Here is a 21,469-nt window from a genome sequence, read left to right on the forward strand (position 1 = left end):
AATAGATGTGCCTTTTCTGGGCACCCTGCGGGCTGCTGCTTTTAGGCTGGGGGGACCTATATCAATGGCCCCTTACCAGCCTGAGAATACCAGCCCCAGTTGTGAGCTTTAACAAGGCCGGTTGTCAAAAATAGGGGGGACCGCATGCCGTTTTTTAAATTTATTTAAATAATTAAAAATCAGTGTGAGGACCCCTCTATTCTTGATAACCAACCTTGATGAAGCTGACAGCTGAGGGTTGCTGCCCCCGGCTGTGAGCTTTACCCTCATCATCCGCTCCTGCTGTCACTGTTCTTAGTGGCAGCAGGTGTAGGTTGATGGGAATAATAGTCCCAAAAGCCCTCACCTGCTGTCATCATTCTGACTTTAATATAACTGTCATCATTCTCCCCTGCTCGCGCTGATCTCTGGCAGAGCAGGGGAGAATGATGAGAGCGTCTTCAGCACCTGCCGCGGGGGAACAGCGCTTAATGTAGTGCTTCTTCCCTGGTGCCGATGCATGTCACACGGATGACATCAATGTGTGTTCTCTGTGTGCATGTGTGCAGGACGTTTTGCGGCCCGTGTTAACAGTAAAAAACAGATATGTCAGCATGTTTTGCACACGGACATACGGTCCGTGGAAACACACTGACATGTGCACAGACCCATTCATTTGAATGGGTCTACATGCGTCAGTGTCTCCGGTATGTGTGAAAACTGTCACCACACGTACCAGAGACACAGATGTGTGAAAGAGGCCTACTCCTCCAGAGCCGCCTCACGTTCTACCCCCCCAGAGCCGCCTCACATTCTAGCCCCCCAGAGCCGCCTCATATTCTACCCCCCCAGAGCTGCCTCACATTCTACCCCGCCAGAGCCACCTCACATTCTACCCCCCCAGAGCCGCCTCACATTCTACCCCCCCAGAGCCACCTCACATTCTACCCCCCCAGAGCCACCTCACATTCTACCCCCCCAGAGCCGCCTCACATTATACCCCCCGAGCTGCCTCACATTCTACTCCCCCAGAGCCACCTCACGTTCTACTCCCCCAAAGCCACAACACCTATCTTTAATAGACTTTTCCATAACCAGATCTCCGAGGATGAGGATTCCCCAGACCTGCAAGATCTCAGTTTATCACTTTCCAATAACGTTACTTACAACCTCTTTTACGGACATGGTGGAACCTTGGTTCAGGAGCGTGAAGGTGTTGGGCAGTGTCTGGTGTGAGAGGTATACATGTCTAGCCAGCGGTCACACAGCGCAGGTGCATTTCTCTGCTTGTCTGTTGTGATGCCAGCAGAGCGGTCTTCATCCTGGCAGTAATGTGCATGGTAGAGTGGGTTTGTTATTCCACGCAGACAGGCGGAGTGGGCACCGGGGTCTCCACAGCACTCGGAGGCTGGCAGGTGTCACTGGAGACGGTGTGTAGTGAAGGAGCTTTCCTGGAGTGTGACTGGAATCAGGCTGTCAGCAGCTTCATCTCACGCATGAGCCACCAATGTCATGGATGAGACAAGCAGAGATGCAGCCATTAATCTTCCTCGGAGGGAGCTAGCTGCCGAGTGTCAGGTATGAATGTAACATCTGTTACACTGTCACGTCTGCTGCCATACATGCCCTGAAAGTCTGCCCACCGAGTGACAGCCCCCCGGGACTGATGCTTCACACAGCTCCAGTGTGAATGAGAGCATGGAGGACAGAGTACGGTGACATCAGGGACCAGCACAGAGAGGAGGCAGGGGGTCTAGATCACTGAGGACCATGCACATACACAGCTACAATAGAGACACCGACAACCAAATAACTACAAGCTTTTTTTTGGTTAAAGGAGCTTTCAGCACAGGCGACTGTTCACACCAAGTACAGGTGCTTGGGGCACCACCTGCTTGGTTTCTTTCAGTCTTCGCACTCTTCTTTGACTGACAGCTCTGGGTTCACAGGACCAAAGAAGGACATAGAGTGAAACCAGCAGTTGGGAGGTGCAGATAAATGTTTGGCAGCTATGCTGCCCAGAGCGCCAGTGCTTGGTATGAACAGTCGCCTGTGCTGACAACCCCTCTGATTATAACCGGACCCTGATCTTGTGTTTCCTGAAGGCGGATTTCATTTGATTTTCTACACTGCGTTACTGGGGCATCCATCACACTTCAGCTTCTGTTTAATTTACTACAGCCACTGGGACCAGAGACAATGGAAGACAGGATTGGACTATGGCAGCAAATCATAGGCATGCTGGGGTCTGTGAACGGTTATTGGGAGTCTGGTGTAGGCTGTGACATTACTAGGAGAGTGTTGTGGGTATGCTCCTTGATCGGGGTGCAGGAGGAGGTGAGCTGTGACACATACTGGAGTGTTGTGAGCATGCTCTCTGATCGATGCAGGGCGAGGTGAGTTATGACATATACTGGAGAGTTGTGGGAATGTCATGTGAACGGTGAAGTGGGAGGTGAGCTGTCACATTTACTTGAGTGTCAAGGGCATGCTCTATGATCGGTGAAGGGGGACGTGATATGTGACATACTGGAGTGTTGTGGGCATGCTCTGTGATCGGTGCAGGGCGAAGTGAGCTATGACATATACTGGAGTGTTGTGGGCATGTCCTGTGATCGGTGAAGGGGGAGGTGAGCTGTCACATATACTGGAGTGTTAAGGGCATGCTCTATGATCGATGCAGGGGGAGGTGAGCTGTGACATATACTGGAGTGTTGTGGGCATTCTCTGTGATCGGTGAAGGGGGAGGTGATATGTGACATATACTGGAATGTTGTGGGCATGCTCTGTGATGGGTGCAGGGGGAGGAGAGCTTTGACCTATACTGGAGTGTTGTGGGAATGCTCTGATTGGTGTAGGAGGTGAGCTGTGACATATACTGAAGTGTTGTGGGCATGCTCTGTGATCGGCGCAGGGTGGGGAGCTGTAGAGATTCTGCCTTCTCTGATAAGGGTCATTGTGCTTCTGCCTGCGATAGAAGATGATGAGGTTTAACTTCTCTCACTAAGACTTGTCCAATCCGCAGAGCACAGTGCAAACAACGTACTGATGTATTGTTCATGTAGGAAACACAAAATAAGGGGGCGTCTTGTCCTGTGGATGGAGGGGGGGGGGGGGGATGTATGAAGTCCCCCAGGCGGCACCAATAGGTCTCATGTTCATTTTTGTCCACAAGTACATGTGTCACATTTCATGCCTTCTCTCCTCTGGGACTTTTGGACTCCCCCTCAGGAAGCTTCGGCTGCGCCTGTTCCCCCCACATCGGTACAATGTCCCCTCCCCGAGTTTATCCAGGATTTACTTACTATGTGCATCTGTAGAAAGTCCATCAGGCCGGCAGCGCTGTCAATCCGTACCAGGATCCCGTCCTTGACGGTCGTACTGAAGCCCACGGCCAGGCGGTCAGTGCGGGTGCTCGGCCGGTCGTTATGAGGCCACGTGTATAGGATTAGTCCTCCGCTCTTCCCAAATATATACGTGGCACCAGCTGGAAAACAAAACAACCCAGAATCAGAAACCCGCAGAAGTCTGTGCTGTGCTTGCCAAATCGTTGATGCTCCTACTGCAGACGGTGATGGCAACCACCATCTCCACTGTATCTAAACCTCACAACTAGAACCCTCTGTCTACAAAGCTCCTGCGCAGGCCAATGTGTCTTCACAGCTACAGACCACACCCTGTGCAACCTGATCCCGCACAGAAGGAGGCGGCGGATGGTAGAGAGTGAGGCATCACTCTAGGGTCAGACAAAAACGCACACATGGGTCTGCATAGGAGCTGGGTACACAAAGTGATTAATGCTGCAAAAGGAGAGGGAGGAATAGTGAGAAAATAACAGAATAGAGTGCTTCCCGACATTCAGTAACCAGTGGCACAGAGCATACGACATGGTACAGCAGCTCCACCAATGTCCCCACAATCACCTCTGAGGGAGAAGAGAACGACACTTCCTTAAATCCTAAGATTATCCCTCCAGCACTCAAAACTATCCACTATTCTGCTGTTACTTACATGGTTTCTCATCCTCCAGTCACCTCCTGAGCTGCAGTCTCTATTCTGCTGTTACAGTGTGTCTTCTCCTCCAGAGCTGCAGTCAATATTCTGATGTTACATCATGTCTTATCATACAGTACTGTGCGGCTATATGCAGGGTATGAACACCACTCCACCATAACAGTCAGTGATCGTCATTACTATGGCACCTGTCTAGAGCTGTGGTATATAGAGCTTTCTGTACACAATATGGCCAGAGAGTACATGACCGAACAACCTAATCACAGCTCTGCAGGACAAGTGGAAAAATGGAGGCCGATCCATGAAATCTAAACGCTCTGTGGATAACACCTTGATAGCAGAAATCACAGGACACCTTAAAGGGTCTCTGAGCGCCCGGGGCAAGGATGTGCACAATATAAAGCGGGGGCGTCCAAATCATGGTCTCATTCCATGAGAACACAAATGATACGCACAGGCTCAGACTGGCCCATAGGGCAATAGGGGAATTCCCCGGTGGGCCCCTCTGCAGAACTGGGCCCCCAGTCCCACTGTAATGGCAGTATATGGCATAATTCACTTGATTCACTCTGTACAGAAAACAAGCAGCATCTCATCATTCATTATCCAAACTACCCAGTTAATTATATATAGATATAGGTAAATTTGTGAACGAGGGTAGTGTAATATTTGTATGCAGGTGAAAAATGCCCCCCCCCAAAGTCAGTGTTACTGGTGGGCCCTTCTCACCCCAGTCTGACACTGGATATGCAGATGTTTCCAGGCATTTCTGTGAAAGCGGTACAGTGGTGACTGCCCATTCACATGAGCTTGCCCCCCACCTGCTCATGTTCTGTCCCGCCCATCTCGCTCCTCTTCTGCCCTCCACAGTCCACTCCTGCTCTGCCCCCCCCCCAACAGTCTGCTCCCGCGCTGCATCCCCCAGGTCTTCTCCCGCTCTGCACCCCTCCAGATCTGCTCCTGTTCTGCCCCCCCGTCTAATAACTGCACAGATAAGATGTCCTTAGCATGTCCTTTAATGGGACATGTGCTTTCTGTATATTAGTCACTGCGTTTGTTTCAATTTCCTTTTTCACATTTTTTTCCAGGAGTAAATGCAGAAAAATTGAAAATTTGAGCCGTTTTCTTTCAGTTAAGTTTATGGACCTGGTGCTGTAAATTTTAACACAGATGAGGGGGAAACAAGTCTCAGGTATAATGTAGTGGTCCAAGACGCTAACAAGAACGCCTCGAATCGGTCCACAACAATAACTGGTGTGCCACAATGAAGTGGTCCAGTGTCATGGTTAGGACATGGTTAAAGTCCTGTTCTCACAGGGTTAACTTTTGCCAGCCTCTCTTTGGATCTGGGAGGGGTATTTATACTCACTCCAGACTAGGATTCCCTGTCAGCTATACTGTTATTCTGGCTGTGTGTCTGACCCCTGGTGTGCTTGTATACTGCATTGCTTGTTTGATTCCCATGTATGACCCAGTCTGTCTCCTCACTTTGTTCTCTGTCTCACGTTTTGGTACTATCGTCTTCTCCGGTTCTGACCTCCTGGCTTGGCTATCGTTACTCCGTTACAGTTTGTCCCTATTGTACCTTCAATTGCCCGTTCTGGTTTTCTGATCTATTGCTACGTCCTGACTATCCGTTCTGTCTAACCCTTTGGTATTTGGTGCTATCTCGTGCTTTGACCCCGGCTTAATCTGGTTTACGTCTCTGCCTATGCCCCTTGGTAACTTGTCCCGCAGTTACCTTTCTAGGAGTTTTCCTGCAGCTCCTAGCTCTGTGGAGCTTAGGCCACGCCCCCAGCAGTCACGTGCTTCAGGTCCTGTTAGTCTGAAGCATGCATCTTCACCACTGCTGTCCCGCTCCACAGGTATCTTTGCGCACGTTTTTGTACTCAGGACACGCGCACTGGCTCAGTGAGAAAGTGCAGTGCGGTGTTCCTGACATCCAGGATGCAAACAGGAGCGCCACAATGAAGTGGCTCAGGATGCTAACAAGAGCGCCACAATGAAGTGGTCCAGGATGCTAACAAGAGCACCACAATGAAGTGGTCCAGAATGCTAACAGGAGCGCCACAATGAAGTGGTCCAAGATGCTAACAGGAGCGCCACAATGAAGTGGTCTAGGATGCTAACAGGAGCGCCACAATGAAGTGGTCCAAGATGCTAACAGAAGCACCACAATGAAGTGGTCCAGGATGCTAACAGGAGCGCAACAATGAAGTGGTCTAGGATGCTAACAGGAGCGACACAATGAAGTGGTCTAGGATGCTAACAGGAGTGCCACAATAAAGTGGTCCAAGATGCTAACAGGAGCACCACAATGAAGTGGTCCAAGATGCTAACAGAAGCGCCACAATGAAGTGGTCTAGGATGCTAACAGAAGCGCCACAATGAAGTGGTCTAGGATGCTAACAGGAGTGCCACAATAAAGTGGTCTAGGATGCTAACAGGAGTGCCACATTGAAGTGGTCCAGGATGCTAACAGGAGCGCCACAATGAAGTGGTCTAGGACGCCAGCTCCGTACTAGACTTGCAGATTATTCCAACTCAAATTAGTATTATTGGGCTCAAATGCCACCATGGACGAAACCTGCAAGGAGTTTGCATGTTGTCCCTGTGTTTCCTCTGAGTTCTCCGGATCCTCTTACACTCCACAGGCCGATAGGGAATGGAGATGGTCCTCTGGGAATCCGTCTCCACCCATCAAATTACGAGCCATGTCCCCCTCCCCCGCTCTCATGTCCATAAGAAAACCTTGACTCTTTACCCCGGTATCTTCTTGCAGCGTTTCCATGGTGACAACAGACCACCTGAGAGGATAAATAATCCTTAAACTTTCCTGTCAAAGCAGTTTCCAGCTGTTCCAAACTTTCCCATTTATCTCTTCAGAGCCTCAATTAGAGTCATTTCTTTTTTTGGCCGTTTTCCTTCTCCTCCCACCACAGACTCGGAGTCCACCTGAGGAAAGGCGTTCTTGCTTCATTAGACGCTGACAGATCCACCGCACGGAAAATTACCTCTAATCATCACCTTCCTCCCGCAGAAAAATCAGCAGCAGCTCCGGCCCCAACTGAGTGTCAGAGATCAGGAGCCTCTGCTGAGCCTTGTAGTGTCTGCGGTCACAGAAAGAGAAGCATGGCGCCGGCACAGCAGTGTCAGCACCTTGGAGAGCTCATCATGAAAGGCACTTCTCTGTGAAGCTGTGGTGTACCCGGCCATTGCAGCATTGTGCAGGGCCCAGACTAGGACATGGAGGTGATGGGGAAATGTGATCAGAGGCATTGTGGATCACCTGCCATGTATAAAGAGCCCTGGCACCGACCTCTGCAGGCAGCAGTCACCGCCCACGAAACCCATCTGCTTCAGCAGCTGCAGCTTCGGATCAGTATCAGCTCCATAAAAGACAATTGTTCTGCCCATTGCTTAGTATTGACAGCTGCTGTGGATTTACTGTTCTCATCCAAGCTCATTGCTCCCACAGGTAATAGCGCCATGAGCCGGCCCGTCACCCCCCTCAGGTAACAGCCCTATGAGCCGGTCCTTCACAACCCTCGGGTAACAGTCCCATGGGCCGGCCCTTCAGGTAACAGCCCCATGGGCTGGCCTCTCAGGAAACAGCCCCATGAGCCGGCTCCTCACAACCCTCAGGTAAGAGCCTCGTGAGCCGGCTCCTCGGGTAACAGCCCCATGGGCCGGCCTCTCAGGAAACAGCCCCATGAGCCGGCTCCTCACAACCCTCAGGTAAGAGCCTCGTGAGTCGGCTCCTCGGGTAACAGCCCCATGGGCCGGCCTCTCAGGAAACAGCCCCATGAGCCGGCTCCTCGCAACCCTCAGGTAAGAGCCTCGTGAGCCGGCTCCTCGGGTATCAGCCCCATGAGCCGGCCCTCCCACCCCTCAGGAATTGGGCCCGTGAGCCGGCCCCCCACACCTCTCAGGTAATGGGCCCGTGAGCCGGCCCCTCCCAGGTAATAGCCCTATGACCCAGCCCCTCACAGTCCCGCAGGCAATATTCCCATGGGCCGGTCCTGCACACCCCACAGCTAATAGCCCCGTGGGCCAGCCCCTCACACTCCTGAAGTAATAGCCTTAGGGGCAGCTTTGGGTAGACATCCATTAAAAGCCCACAAACTGACACTGGCTCAAGTTATTTTATCTTTTTGAGGATCTCTTTGAAGTTTAACCCTCAACTGAGGAAAAAAAGCTGGGCTTAAAAGGGGACGCACAAACCCCGTACTGACATTGTGGGGGCGCAGCAATGCAACTCCTGCAGAGTGTTGTGCCCGAAGCCAACGGGTCACGTCCGCCATGCCCAATGTGACAGCAGACCGGGCGTATGCCAGGAGGACAACCCCTCCAAGGGAGGGCCGATGCCCGCGATCAGGGACGTGTGCAGATTAATCCACATTGACTTGTTAGGGGCAGGCTCATCTTTGAGGTCAGAGAAGATAAATGGAAAGTTCTGGAAAGAGACGTACAAAGCTGAGCCGAGATTTCACGTGGCTTGTTTTGTGAAAAGCTGGAGCCAGAAACAAAATGAATTAGAAAGCGCAAGAAATGAGAAGAAATAGATTGTAACAGGCCCGCGGCTCGCAGAGCTTAATGCATTGTAACTGCTGCGGCTACAGGATGTTACAAAGCCGCAGGACGGAGCGCAGGCTGGAGCAAGATGAGAGGAGAAGGCTGCCACAGCCCCATACGCTGGGATTTGGAGATGCCAGCTCGGCTTAAGAAGACAGCCAGAGATGAGGTCACCTGCCGCCGTGCAAAGATGCCGGGACACCGAATCTAATGCAACCTGTGCACAGCTGCTGGCAAGTCAGCCCGCTCCCCCGGCCGCCCCTGCAGGGGCCCGATGTAAGACAGTATTAGTTAAATCCAGCATAAAAACAAATAAGCCCCTAACTAATCCCCTTATCTGCGGCTCGGCAATGAGCTGAGGCACAAGCAGCTATCCCTGTCACTCAGAGGGACATTCATTCCGATACACGCGGCCCCCAATCTCCCCCTCGCAGAGCTTTGTCCAATGACTAATTAGCTCATTGTAGAGCATGTTCAATTAAATGTTAGTTTTGTATAATCGCACTCTATTATTGATGGATCTATGTAAATAGGATAAAAAGAGACAAAGCAAGCGCCGAGAGACATGGAGTCACACATATGTGCTGACTAAACGGATACGTCACAAATCCAATGACTGATTCTTATGTTTTCTTATGCCTGGATTTTTAAAAAAAAATTCTATTTTTAGCCACAACTTTTGGATTCTGCACAATACGGTCATGAAATTACGTACAAGCGAGATGAACAAGAAAAATCTTCATTGTAGCCAAAAATGTACACGTGGCAGCATGGTGGCTCAGTAGATAGCACTGCAGCCTTGCAGCGCTGGAGTCCTGGGTTCGACTCCCACCAAGAACATCTGCAAGGAGTTTGTATGTTCTCCCCGTGTTAGCGTGGGTTTCCTCTGGGTACTCCGGTTTCCTTCCAAAGACATAGTGATAGGGAATTTAGATTGTGAGCCCTATCAGGGACAGCGATGATAATGTGTGCAAACTGTAAAGCGCTGCGGAATATATTAGCGCTATATAAAGATTATTATTATTAAATTAATTCTTGCGCCTTTTCCTTTTCTCTTCAAAGCTTCTCTTGATCTTTTTTTCTTATAGAAGGCCTGCGGATCTCTTCTGTGAAGCATCTAGCAGTAGTCCATGATGTCATGTTCCATCCATCTTGGTATCGTCTCTCCATCTCCTTGATATCCTCATAAAATCTTTCTCCTTGCTCTTCTCTAACGGCACCAAGATTTTCAGTAAAGTCAAACTTCAAATTCATCAGACAACCCAAGGCTTTAAAACGTTTCAGCATGTTCTTCACAGTGGACTTCAATTTTGGATTTTTGTTGTTACCTAGAAATTTCTTCATGACTTTAAAAGAGTCCCAAGTCCCTTTCTCACCAGATTTCAATTTTGTTTCAAACACGTTGTCTTTCATGAATTTCCCAATATCCAGACCCACAAAAATGCCTTCCTTCAGTTTTGCTTCCTTCGGACAGTCCCTGAAGCTTGGTACACAGATATCTAATAGTCTCTCCTTTCATTAGAGCTTTCACAAACTGATTAATCAGCCCAAGCTTACTGTGGAGTGGTGGCAGGAGAACTTCAGTGGGGTCAACTAAAACTTTAAACAACCATGTTATTGAGTCCAGGTTGCAAAGATGTTCTCGTTGGCCAACTTTTTGGCTTCAGTGATGAATCCTATCCTGGCTGTCCCATTCACACAATAAGCATGGGTAATCTGTGTATCCTCCTTGCTGCCCAAGGAGCATAGAGAGAACTTTCAGATCACCAAATACTGACCATCCTTGATCCTCATAGTTAGGTTTCTTGAAGATAAAGTCTAAATGTCACGATCCATTTTTGGATCTGTCAGATTCTGGAGTCTCTGATATAAACTTTTTTCCTTTCAGGCCATTGGGGGTTAATATCAGTTTTTGCCGCTGGTGTTACTACATGTTTAGTCTGCTAGTGGAGACCACTCCCACTCCTATATAAGGTCACCTGGTACACCAGCTGACTGTTAGTAATAGCAAGTCCTTTGCAAACCAATCTTTGAGAAGAGAGGAGCTATCTGGAGCAGTGGTGTGTCTGATGAAAGCTGAATTTGGGTGCCTTGCTCTGCTGCCTCAGAGCATTGGCAGCAGAGAAAGCTGTTTGTTTTTCCCTGTCCGTTACTTTCCCTTGTGTTGTATTAGTGCAGCGGTGGGGACCAGTGTCCAATTACCAATTCCCTACTGAGGGATAGGTGTAGGGTGAGTGAGGGCTGAGGTATCCTGGTCGGCGACAGGTTGAAATAACCTGTATAGGGAATGTGAGGAAAGTTCAGGGCTCCTCCTTAGGAGAGTGCAGGAGGTGTCCACTTCCCCGTTCCCTATTGAAGGGCCCACAGTTGTAATTGTGTCCCCAGTGTCCCCTTGTTTTGTTGCTTGGTGACCGACCAATCATTGGGTTGTGTCACACAGGGCCAAGTCACATCGTGACACTAAATTTACATAGCTTTCTTTCAAGTGCAGAGAATACCCTACAGGCACTGACGCATACTTGCTGCCATTGTGCAGTAGCACAACTTCCAGATATTTTTAGGATGAATCAATAAAGAATCTCCACTTGCTCGCAATTTACACAATGCTAATTTTTTTCCACCAGCCCAAGAACATCACTGCAATACACTAGAGCACAGTCTTGAGAAAAGGATGGAAGGAATTCCTTTTCTCTGCTTCTACACTATGAAAACAGGTACCAGAAGTTATCAGGTTATTTTCCTTTAGTCTAGAGCCTAAAAGCTCTGCAGAGTGTTTAGGAAGGTCCAAGTCCCTGACAAAAACAGACAAGTGCAATGCGATAAAACATCGCATTGCAATCGTCCCAATGTTAATCTATGGGGCAGCTCCCATCATCCGATTTTTTTTCTCGGCCATTTTCCTCGGGCCGAGATAAATCGCAGCATGCTGCAATTGTCACCTATTATCAGATCAGACTCGCCAATGCAAGCCTATGAGTGCGAGAAAAAAAATAAAAAAAATAAAAAAATCGGATTACACACGGACCACAAGAGTGACTTGCGAGAAATAGGCATCAGGTGTCCTTTAACAAAAGCCGGCAATTCATGTTGCGAGACCGTAAAATTACACAGACATATTTAATAAAGAAACAAAAGAATAGTTATAAACACATATATATATATATATATATATACATACACACACATACACACACACACACAGTTGTGGCCAAAAGTATTGACACCCCTGCAATTCTGACAGATAATACTCAGCTTCTTCCTGAAAATGATTGCAAACACAAATTCTTTGGTATTATTATCTTCATTTAATTTGTCTTAAATGAAAAAACACAAAAGAGAATGAAGCAAAAAGCAAAACATTGATCATTTCACACAAAACTCCAAAAATGGGCCAGACAAAAGTATTGGCACCCTCAGCCTAATACTTGGTTGCACAACCTTTAGCCAAAATAACTGCGACCAACCGCTTCCGGTAACCATCAATGAGTTTCTTACAATGCTCTGCTGGAATTTTAGACCATTCTTCTTTGGCAAACTGCTCCAGGTCCCTGATATTTGAAGGGTGCCTTCTCCAAACTGCCAATTTTAGATCTCTCCACAGGTGTTCTATGGGATTCAGGTCTGGACTCATTGCTGGCCACCTTAGAAGTCTCCAGTGCTTTCTCTCAAACCATTTTCTAGTGCTTTTTGAAGTGTGTTTTGGGTCATTGTCCTGCTGGAAGACCCATGACCTCTGAGGGAGACCCAGCTTTCTCACACTGGGCCCTACATTATGTTGCAAAATTTGTTGGTAGTCTTCAGACATCATAATGCCATGCACACGGTCAAGCAGTCCAGTGCCAGAGGCAGCAAAGCAACCACAAAACATCAGGGAACCTCCGCCATGTTTGACTGTAGGGACCGTGTTCTTTTCTTTGAATGCCTCTTTTTTCTCCTGTAAACTCTGTTGATGCCTTTGCCCAAAAAGCTATACTTTTGTCACATCTGACCAGAGAACATTCTTCCAAAACGTTTTAGGCTTTTTCAGGTAAGTTTTGGCAAACTCCAGCCTGGCTTTTTTATGTTTCGGGGTAAGAAGTGGGGTCTTCCTGGGTCTCCTACCATACAGTCCCTTTTCATTCAGACGCCGACGGATAGTACGGGTTGACACTGTTGTACCCTCGGACTGCAGGGCAGCTTGAACTTGTTTGGATGTTAGTCGAGGTTCTTTATCCAACATCCGCACAATCTTGCGTTGAAATCTCTTGTCAATTTTTCTTTTCCGTCCATATCTAGGGAGGTTAGCCACAGTGCCATGGGCTTTAAACTTCTTGATGACACTGCGCACGGTAGACACAGGAACATTCAGGTCTTTGGAGATGGACTTGTAGCCTTGAGATTGTTCATGCTTCCTCACAATCTGGTTTCTCAAGTCCTCAGACAGTTCTTTGGTCTTCTTTCTTTTCTCCATGATCAATGTGGTACACACAAGGACACAGGACAGAGGTTGAGTCAACTTTAATCCATGTCAACTGGCTGCAAGTGTGATTTAGTTATTGCCAGCACCTGTTAGGTGCCACAGATAAGTTACAGGTGCTGTTAATTACACAAATTAGAGAAGCATCACATGATTTTTCGAACAGTGTCAATACTTTTGTCCACCCTCTTTTTTATGTTTGGTGTGGAATTATATCCAATTTGGCTTTCGGACAATTCTTTTTGTGTTTTTTCATTTAAGACAAATTAAATGAAGATAATAATACCAAAGAATGTGTTTGCAATCAATTTCAGGAAGAAACTGAGTATTATCTGACAGAATTGCAGGGGTGTCAATACTTTTGGCCACAACTGTGTATATATATATATATATATATACACATACACTCACACATACATACACACAGCTCAACAAAGTAAAGGGAGCACTTAAACAACAGAATATAACTCCAAATAAATCAAACTTCTGTGAAATCAAACTGTCCACTTAGGAAGCAACACTGATTGACAAATCATTTTCGCATGATGTTGTGCAAGTGGAATAGACAACAGATGGAAATTATTGGCAATTATCAAGACACCTTCAATAAAGGAGTGGTTCTGCAGGTGGGGACCACAGACCATATCTCAGTTTCAATGCTTTCTGGCTGATGTTTTGGTCACTTTTGAATGTTGGTTGTGCTTTCACACTCGGGGTAGCATGAGACAGACTCTACAACCCACACAAATGGGTCAGGTAGTGCAGCTCATCCAGGATGGCACATCAATGCGAGCTGTGGCAAGGTGGTTTGCTGTGTCTGTCAGCGTAGTGTCGAGAGGCTGCAGACATGGAAGGGCTGTAGGAGGGCAACAACCCAGCAGCAGGGCCGCTACCTCCGCCTTTGTGCAAGGAGGAACAGGAGGAGCACTGCCAGAGCCCTGCAAAATGACCTCCAGCAGGCAACAAATGTGCATGTGTCTGCACAAACGGTTAGAAAACAACTCCATGAAGATGGTCTGAGGGCCCGACTTCCACAGATGGGGGTTGTGTTCACAGCCCAACACCATGCAGGATGCTTGGCATTTGCCACAGAACACCAGGATTAGCAAATTCACAGATGAAAGCAGGTTCACACTGAGCACATGACAGAGTCTGGAGACACTGTGGAGAGCGACCTGCTGCCTGCAACATCCTTCAGCATGACCGGTTTCGCAGTGGGTCAGTAATGGTGTGGGGTGGCATTTCTTTGGAGGGCCGCATGGTGTTCGGCTGTGAGCACAACCCCCATCTGTGGACGTCGGGCACTCAGACCATCCTCATGGAGTCGGTTTCTAACCGTTTGTGCAGATACATGCACATTTGTGGCCTGCTGGAAGTCATTTTGCAGGGCTCTGGCAGTGCTCCTCCTGTTCCCCCTTGCACAAAGGCTGAGGTAGCGGCCCTGATGCCGAGTTGTTGCCCTCCTACGGCCGCTCCACGTCTCCAGCCTCTGGACACTACGCTGACAGACACAGCAAACCTTCTTGCCACACCTCGCATTGATGTGCCATCCTGGATGAGCTGCACTACCTGACCCACTTGTGTGGGTTGTAGAGTCTGTCTCATGCTACCCCGAGTGTGAAAGCACAACCAACATTCAAAAGTGACCCAAACATCAGCCAGAAAGCACTGGTACTGAGATAAGGTCGGTGGTCCCCACCCACAGAACCACTCCTTTGAGGGTGTCTTGATAATTGCCAATAATTTCCATGAGTTGTCTAATCCATTTGCACAACAGCATGTGAAATTGATTGTCAATCAGTGTTGCTTCCTAAGTGGACAGTTTGATTTCACAGAAGTTTGATTTACTTGGAGTTATATTCTGTTGTTTAAGCGTTCCCTTCATTTTTTTGAGCAGTATATATATATATATATATATATATATATATATATATATATATATTTATTACACAGAGTTCTACATAGCATAATAGCCGCTAATTCAATTGCCGGCTTCTGTAAAATCATTCTAAAACCCGACATGGAATGACACATGTTTACATACAGTAAACCATTTTTTTTTTTTTATATGTCCCTGACTAATAATTAGATTAGGGTTTGTGTATAAAATTTGGGACATGTAGGTGTTAAATAAAGGGGTTCATTTGTTTAAAAAAATTGTGTGGGCTCTCGCGGTAAATGCGCAACCAGAGAGGGAAAGCCAGTGAGTGAGGGCATATTTTAATAGGCTTGAGAGGGACCATTGTTTTTGGCCCTCCCCTGGCTACAAAAATCTGCCCCCAGACACTCCAGAAAAGGCATATCTTAAAGATGAGCCTTTTCTAGCACTTAGCCTCTCTATTCCCATTGCCCTGTAGCGGTGGCTAATGGGGGTTAATATTAATGGGTTAATGTCACCTTGCTATTGGAAGGTGACATTAAGCAGATTAATAATGGAGAGGTGTCAATAAGACACCGATCCATTATTAACCATAGACTATTAAAGGGTAAAAAAAAACAAAAAAAAAAAACAGACATTAATGAAAAATTCTTTTAATGAAAGACAACAAGTTTTTGACCAAATTTATTACTCTGCTAATCCACAAATAAACCATCGACTTGTAAAAAAAAAAAAAAGTAAAACAAAAAATCAACAGTATCCTTACCTCTCCGCTGGTCAGTCATGTCCCCCAATGCCAGCCCGTTCTAAACCATTGCCACAATGAATTAGTTCCTCTCTGCGCAGCCTCCCTGGCTGACCAGAGATGGACTAATGAGCGTGGGAAAGGTTCTGAATTTTTTCCCACGCTCATCAGTTCACCTCAGGTCAACCAGGGGACTCTGCGCAGCCTCCCTGACATCCCTGAGCTGGAGATTCACTGGGCCATTGATCACAGGTATTTATGATCCTATTATACTCTTTATGCACTTTACTGTATTTCAGACTCTAGGTCTGTTCACTATTTGCATTTTATATTGATTATTCTATGGATTCTGTATGATCACTTAAGTTAATCATGGCTCATATGTTTATTATGTGATTATTATCTCCTGTTATTATGGTATTGCACTATGTCCATTTTTCCCGGTTCTTCTTTTATCTATTTTGTAACTAATAAAATAATTTTAAGTATTTATAAATTTGGACTTTTCTGGTTTATTCACCATTTTTGAGAAGGTTTTATCTATGCACAGTGAATATCCTAATATGCTGTAAGAATATTAAGTGAGTTGATCTCACTAAGTTGTTGGTCTATAAATTAACTGTGGTTTATTACATCTTTGGGAAGCTGAGTTCACAATCCCTCGCCACACCCAGGCCTAATTACTTCCACGTCTGTTCTCAATCAAAAAATCACTTAAACAAGTCCTACCTGACAAAGTGAAGTAGACCAAAAGATCCTCAAAAGCTAGACATCAGGCAGTTATAAAGCAATTTCTAAAGGTTTGGAACTCCAGCAAACTACAGTGAGAGCCATTATCCACAAATGGTGAAAACATGGAACAGTGGTGAACTTTTACAGGAGTGGTTGGCCGACCAAAATTACCCCAAGAGTGCAGAGACGACTCATCCAAGAGGTCACCAAAGACCCCACAACAGCATCCAAAGAACTGGAGGCCTCACTTGCCTCAGTTAAGATCAGTGTTCATGACTCCACCATAAGAGACTGGGCAAAAATGGCCTGGATGGCAGAGTTCCAAGACGAAAACCACTGCTGAGCACTAAGAACATAAACGCTAGTCTCAGTTTTGCCAGAAAAAATCCTGATGATCTTCAAGATTTTGGGGAGAATACTCTGTGGACTGACGAGGCGAAAGTTGAAGTTTTTGGAAGGTGTCTGTCCCAGTACATCTGGCATAGAATTAACACAGCATTTCAGAAAAGGAACATCATACCAACAGTAAAATATGGTGGTGGTAGTGTGATGGTCTTGGGCTGTTTTAGGACCTGGAAGACTTGCTGTGGTAACTGGAACCATGAATTCTACTGTCTACCAAAAAATCCTCAGGGAGAATGTCCGGCTATCTTATTGTGACCTCAAGCTGAAGAGTACTTGAGTTATGTAGCAGGACAAGGATCCAAAACACACTAGCAAGTCCACCTTTGAATTGTTTAAGAAAAATAAAAGTCTTTGGAGTGGCCTAGTCAAAGTCCTGACCTTTATCAGATTGAGACGCTGTGGCATGTCCTTAAAAAGGCAGTTCATCCTTGCAAATTTTCAATGTGGCAGAGTTACAAAAATTCTGCAAAGATGAGTGGGACAAAATTCCTCCAGAGAGTTGTAAAAGACTCAATGCAAGTTATCACAGACGCTTGATTGCACTTGTTGCTGCTAAGGGCGGCCCAACCAGTTGATAAGTGCATTAGGGAGCAATGACTTTTTCACACAGGGCCATCAAGGTTTGGATTTCTTTTTTCTTAATAATAAAGACCTTCATTTATAACCAGCATTTTGTGTTTTACTTGTGTTGATTAATATTTACATTTGTTTGGTGATCTGAAACATTTAACTGTGACAAACATGCAAAAGAATAGAAAATCAGGAAGAGGGTAAACACTTTCACACAACTGTAAGTGTGTATGAACCTCACATTGTTTGGATTTATATTTGTAAAATATTTAGAAGACCTTGTATCATTTCCTTTACGCATCACAAATACTTTCTACTTTGTGCTGTGCCACATAAAATCCCAATTAAATACATTTACGCTACTGGGTATAACGTGAACTAATGTGGAGAAATTCACAAGGTATGAAGACTTTTTGAAGTACTGTACGTATATTATATACAGTGCGTTGCGAAAGTATTCGGCTCCCTGGAACTTTTCAACCTTTTCCCACATATCATGCTTCAAACATAAAGATACCAAATGTAAATTTTTGGTGAAGAATCAACAACAAGTAGAACATAATGGTGAAGATGAACGAAATTTGTTGGTTATAATAATTTTTTGTGGAAATTCAAAAACTGAAAAGTGGGGCGTGCAATACTATTCGGCCCCTTTACTTTCAGTGCAGCAAACTCACTCCAGACGTTCATTGTGGATCTCTGAATGATCCAATGTTGTTTTAAATGAATAATGATGATAAATATAATCCACCTGTGTGTAATCAAGTCTCCATATAAATGCACCTGCTCTGTGATAGTCTCAGGGTTCTGTTTGATGCACAGATAGCATCATGAAGACCAAGGAACACAACAGGCAGGTCCGTGATATTGTTGTGGAGAAGTTTAAAGCCGGATTTGGATACAAAAAACCGTATATACTCGTGTATAAGCCGACACCCCTAATTTTGTCACAAAAAAACTGGGAAAACTTATTGACTCGCGTATAAGCCTAGGGTGGAAAACGCCGAAGCTACTGCCCTTATAATGCTGCCCAGTGAGCGGCCCCTTACAATGATGCACAGTTATTAGTGGCCCTTTATAATGCTGCACAGTGATCGACCCCTTACAATGATGCAGTGTTATTAGTGGCCCCTTACAATGATGCACAGTTATTAGTGGCCCCTTATAATGCTGCTGCTGCTGCCTCAATTTAAGAAAAAAAAAAAACCTATATACTCACCTCGTCCCTGCTGCTGCAGATGTTGCTCCTCAGCGTTGCCGGCTCTTCAGTGACTGCTCAGGCAGAGGGCGTCTGCTAACTACGTCATGGCGCCCTCTGACCCGAACGTCACTGCCAGAGGAAGCAAGACAGCAGAGCGACGCGCAGTGGTGGAACGGGGGGACAGGTGAATATGGCTCCCTCCGCTATACTCACTTCTCCTAGCATGTCTCTTGCAGCCCCAGTGCTTATTCCATCTTCTCAGCGCTGTTCTTCCTGCTTTCAGCGGTCACGTGGTGCCGCTCATTACATATGTGCATAATCTCCGAGAAGATGGAATAAGCACGGGGGCTGCAAGAGACTTGCTAGGAGAGGTATGATCTCCTACACCCCCGCCCGGCCAACCCCCGGTATATGACTCACGTATAAGCCGAGAGGGGGACTTTCAGCCCAAAAAAATGGGCTGAATATCTCGGCTTATACGCAAGTATATACGGTAATTTTCAAAACATCCCAAGGAGCACTGTGCAAGCGATCATATTGAAATGGAAGGAGTATCATACCACTGCAAATCTACCAAGTCCCGGCCGTCCGTCTAAACTTTCATCTCAAACAAGGAGAAGACTGATCAGAGATGCAGCCAAGAGGCCCATGATCACTCTGGATGAACTGCAGAGATCTACAGCTGAGGTGGGATTATCTGTCGATAGGACAACAATTAGACGTACACTGCACAAATCTGGCCTTTATGGAAGAGTGGCAAGAAGAAATCCATTTCTCAAAGATATCCATAAAAAGTGTCGTTTAAAGTTTGCAACAAGCCACCTGGGAGACACACCAAACATGTGGAAGAAGGTGCTCTGGTCAGATGAAACTAAAATCAAACTTTTTGGCAACAATGCCAAACGATATGTTTAGCGTAAAGGCAACACAGCTCATCACCCTGAACACACCATCCCCACAGTCAAACATGGTGGTGGCAGCATCATGGTTTGGGGCTGCTTTTCTCCAGCAGGGACAGCGAAGATGGTTAAAATAGATGGGAAGCTGGATGGAGTCAAATACAGGACCATTCTTGAAGAAAACCTGTTGGAGTCTGCAAAAGACCTGAGACTGGTACGGAGATTTGGCTTCCAACAAGACAATGATCCAAAACATAAAGCAAAACCTGCAATGTTCACAAATAAACGTATCCAGGTGTTTGACTTGGCCATTCTAAGACCAGACCTGAATCCAATCGAGATTCTGTGGAAAGAGCTGAAAACTGCGGTTCACAAACGATCTCCATCAAACCTCACTGAGCTTGAGCTGTTTGCCAAGGAAGAATGGGCAAGAATTTCAGTCTCTCAATGTACAAAACTGATAGAGACATACCCCAAGGGACTTGCAGCTGTAATCGCAGCAAAAGGTGGCGCAACAAAGTATTAAGTTAAAGGGGCCGAATAATATTGCGCGCCCCACTTTTCAGTTTTTGAATTTCCACAAAAATTTAAAATAACCAATAAATTTCGTTCAACTTCACAATTGTATCCCACTTGTTGATTCTTCACCAAAAATTTACATTTGGTATGTTTATGTTTCTAGCATGATATGTGGGAAAAGGTTGAAAAGTTCCAGGAAGCCAAATACTTTCGTAAGGCACTGTATATACACGTTTCCAGGGAGCAGTTCAGCTTCTCCTTTTCCTTACTCCTATCCAGATTCCCTCGATACTGAAGCATCACCCACTCTGGTGGATAGATTCTAGGCAGGTTAGAAGTGATGCCCCTAGATGACAGCCCACCCACTGATAGCTGGCAGCAGGTGGAGCGCTCCTCTGACTATCGCTGCACAGTGATCGCTTCACCTGCCGATGTGACAACTGGATTATCTGCTCCCTAATCTACATTATTGTTAAGTAAGGACTGGAGCCTCTGTGAACAATAAGATGCCAGGTCTACGAGGCATCACAGCCGCGCTGGTCTTGGGACGAAACATAAGTCACAGCGTCCCTGGAGGAGACAAGGATGAGCCGAGTCATCCACGCTGGATTTACTGCTTCAATATTGTATAACCCAACACCATGAATCCTCTGGTGGGAGAAGATGAAGTCGGCTGAAACGGTCTCTAAACCATCTCCATAAAGCTGAAATACATTGCAGGGAGCAGCCGGTAATCACCATGTCCCTGTGACAGCAGTGCTCCTACGCTCTCCAGCGTTACTGCCTCCGACCCGGCCACCTCCATTGTCTGCGGGGCTACCTAGAAGACCGTATGTTAGCCACACACCCACAGAGCCCACCTGAACAGCCAGGCATTCATTGCACGAGTCCCAGGCCAATAGTGGCTGGCTGGCCCCATTATTCAGGGCTCCCAGCTGGAGCACTTGGGGGGATTGGCTGTACGCACATGTGAGCACTCATAGAGAGGGGCTAGCAGTCCATGGAAAATAAATTATGTGAAGACTTCTGGCAGGACGTCATCGACAATAATGAGACATTGATAGAAGTCGTTGCATACTATAATGGAGACCCCCTCTATTACCACATGGCTACCCCCAGGTCACACACCACTGTCCCTCCCCATTATATACCCCCCATCACTAAACACACCACTGTCCCTCCCTGTTATACACCCCTCACCCGATCACTATACACGACCTGTCATACACCACTCATCCCATCACTATACACACCACTGTCACTCTCCCCGTTACATACTCCTCACCCTATCACTATACATCCTGTCTGCACTCCCCCCGTTACACATAACTCACTCTATCACTATACATCTCACCGCCCCCCCATATCTATACACCGTGTCACCCCATCACTATACACCCAGCCACCCTTCCCCATTAAACACAAATCACCCTATCACTATACACTCCGTCATCCCCTCATAGCTATACACCCGGCCGCCCCCTCTCCCACACAC

General features: G+C 46.7%; 1 protein-coding gene across 5 annotated transcripts in view; it reads right to left on the reverse strand.

The window, feature by feature from the left end:
- Positions 1–21,469, reverse strand: part of NRXN3 (neurexin 3) — a 512,486-nt gene that overhangs the window by 42,219 nt on the left and 448,798 nt on the right. For all 5 annotated transcript variants that reach the window (XM_073587115.1, XM_073587106.1, XM_073587097.1 and 2 more), the window contains one exon: positions 3,285–3,466. In XM_073587115.1, the coding sequence (XP_073443216.1) occupies positions 3,285–3,466 (182 nt within the window). The remainder of the gene's footprint in view (positions 1–3,284; positions 3,467–21,469) is intronic.

Source organism: Dendrobates tinctorius, unplaced genomic scaffold (genome assembly GCF_039654945.1).
Source record: "Dendrobates tinctorius isolate UK_male_01 unplaced genomic scaffold, ASM3965494v1 ptg000010l, whole genome shotgun sequence".
In the NCBI taxonomy this organism is placed as follows: domain Eukaryota; kingdom Metazoa; phylum Chordata; class Amphibia; order Anura; family Dendrobatidae; genus Dendrobates; species Dendrobates tinctorius.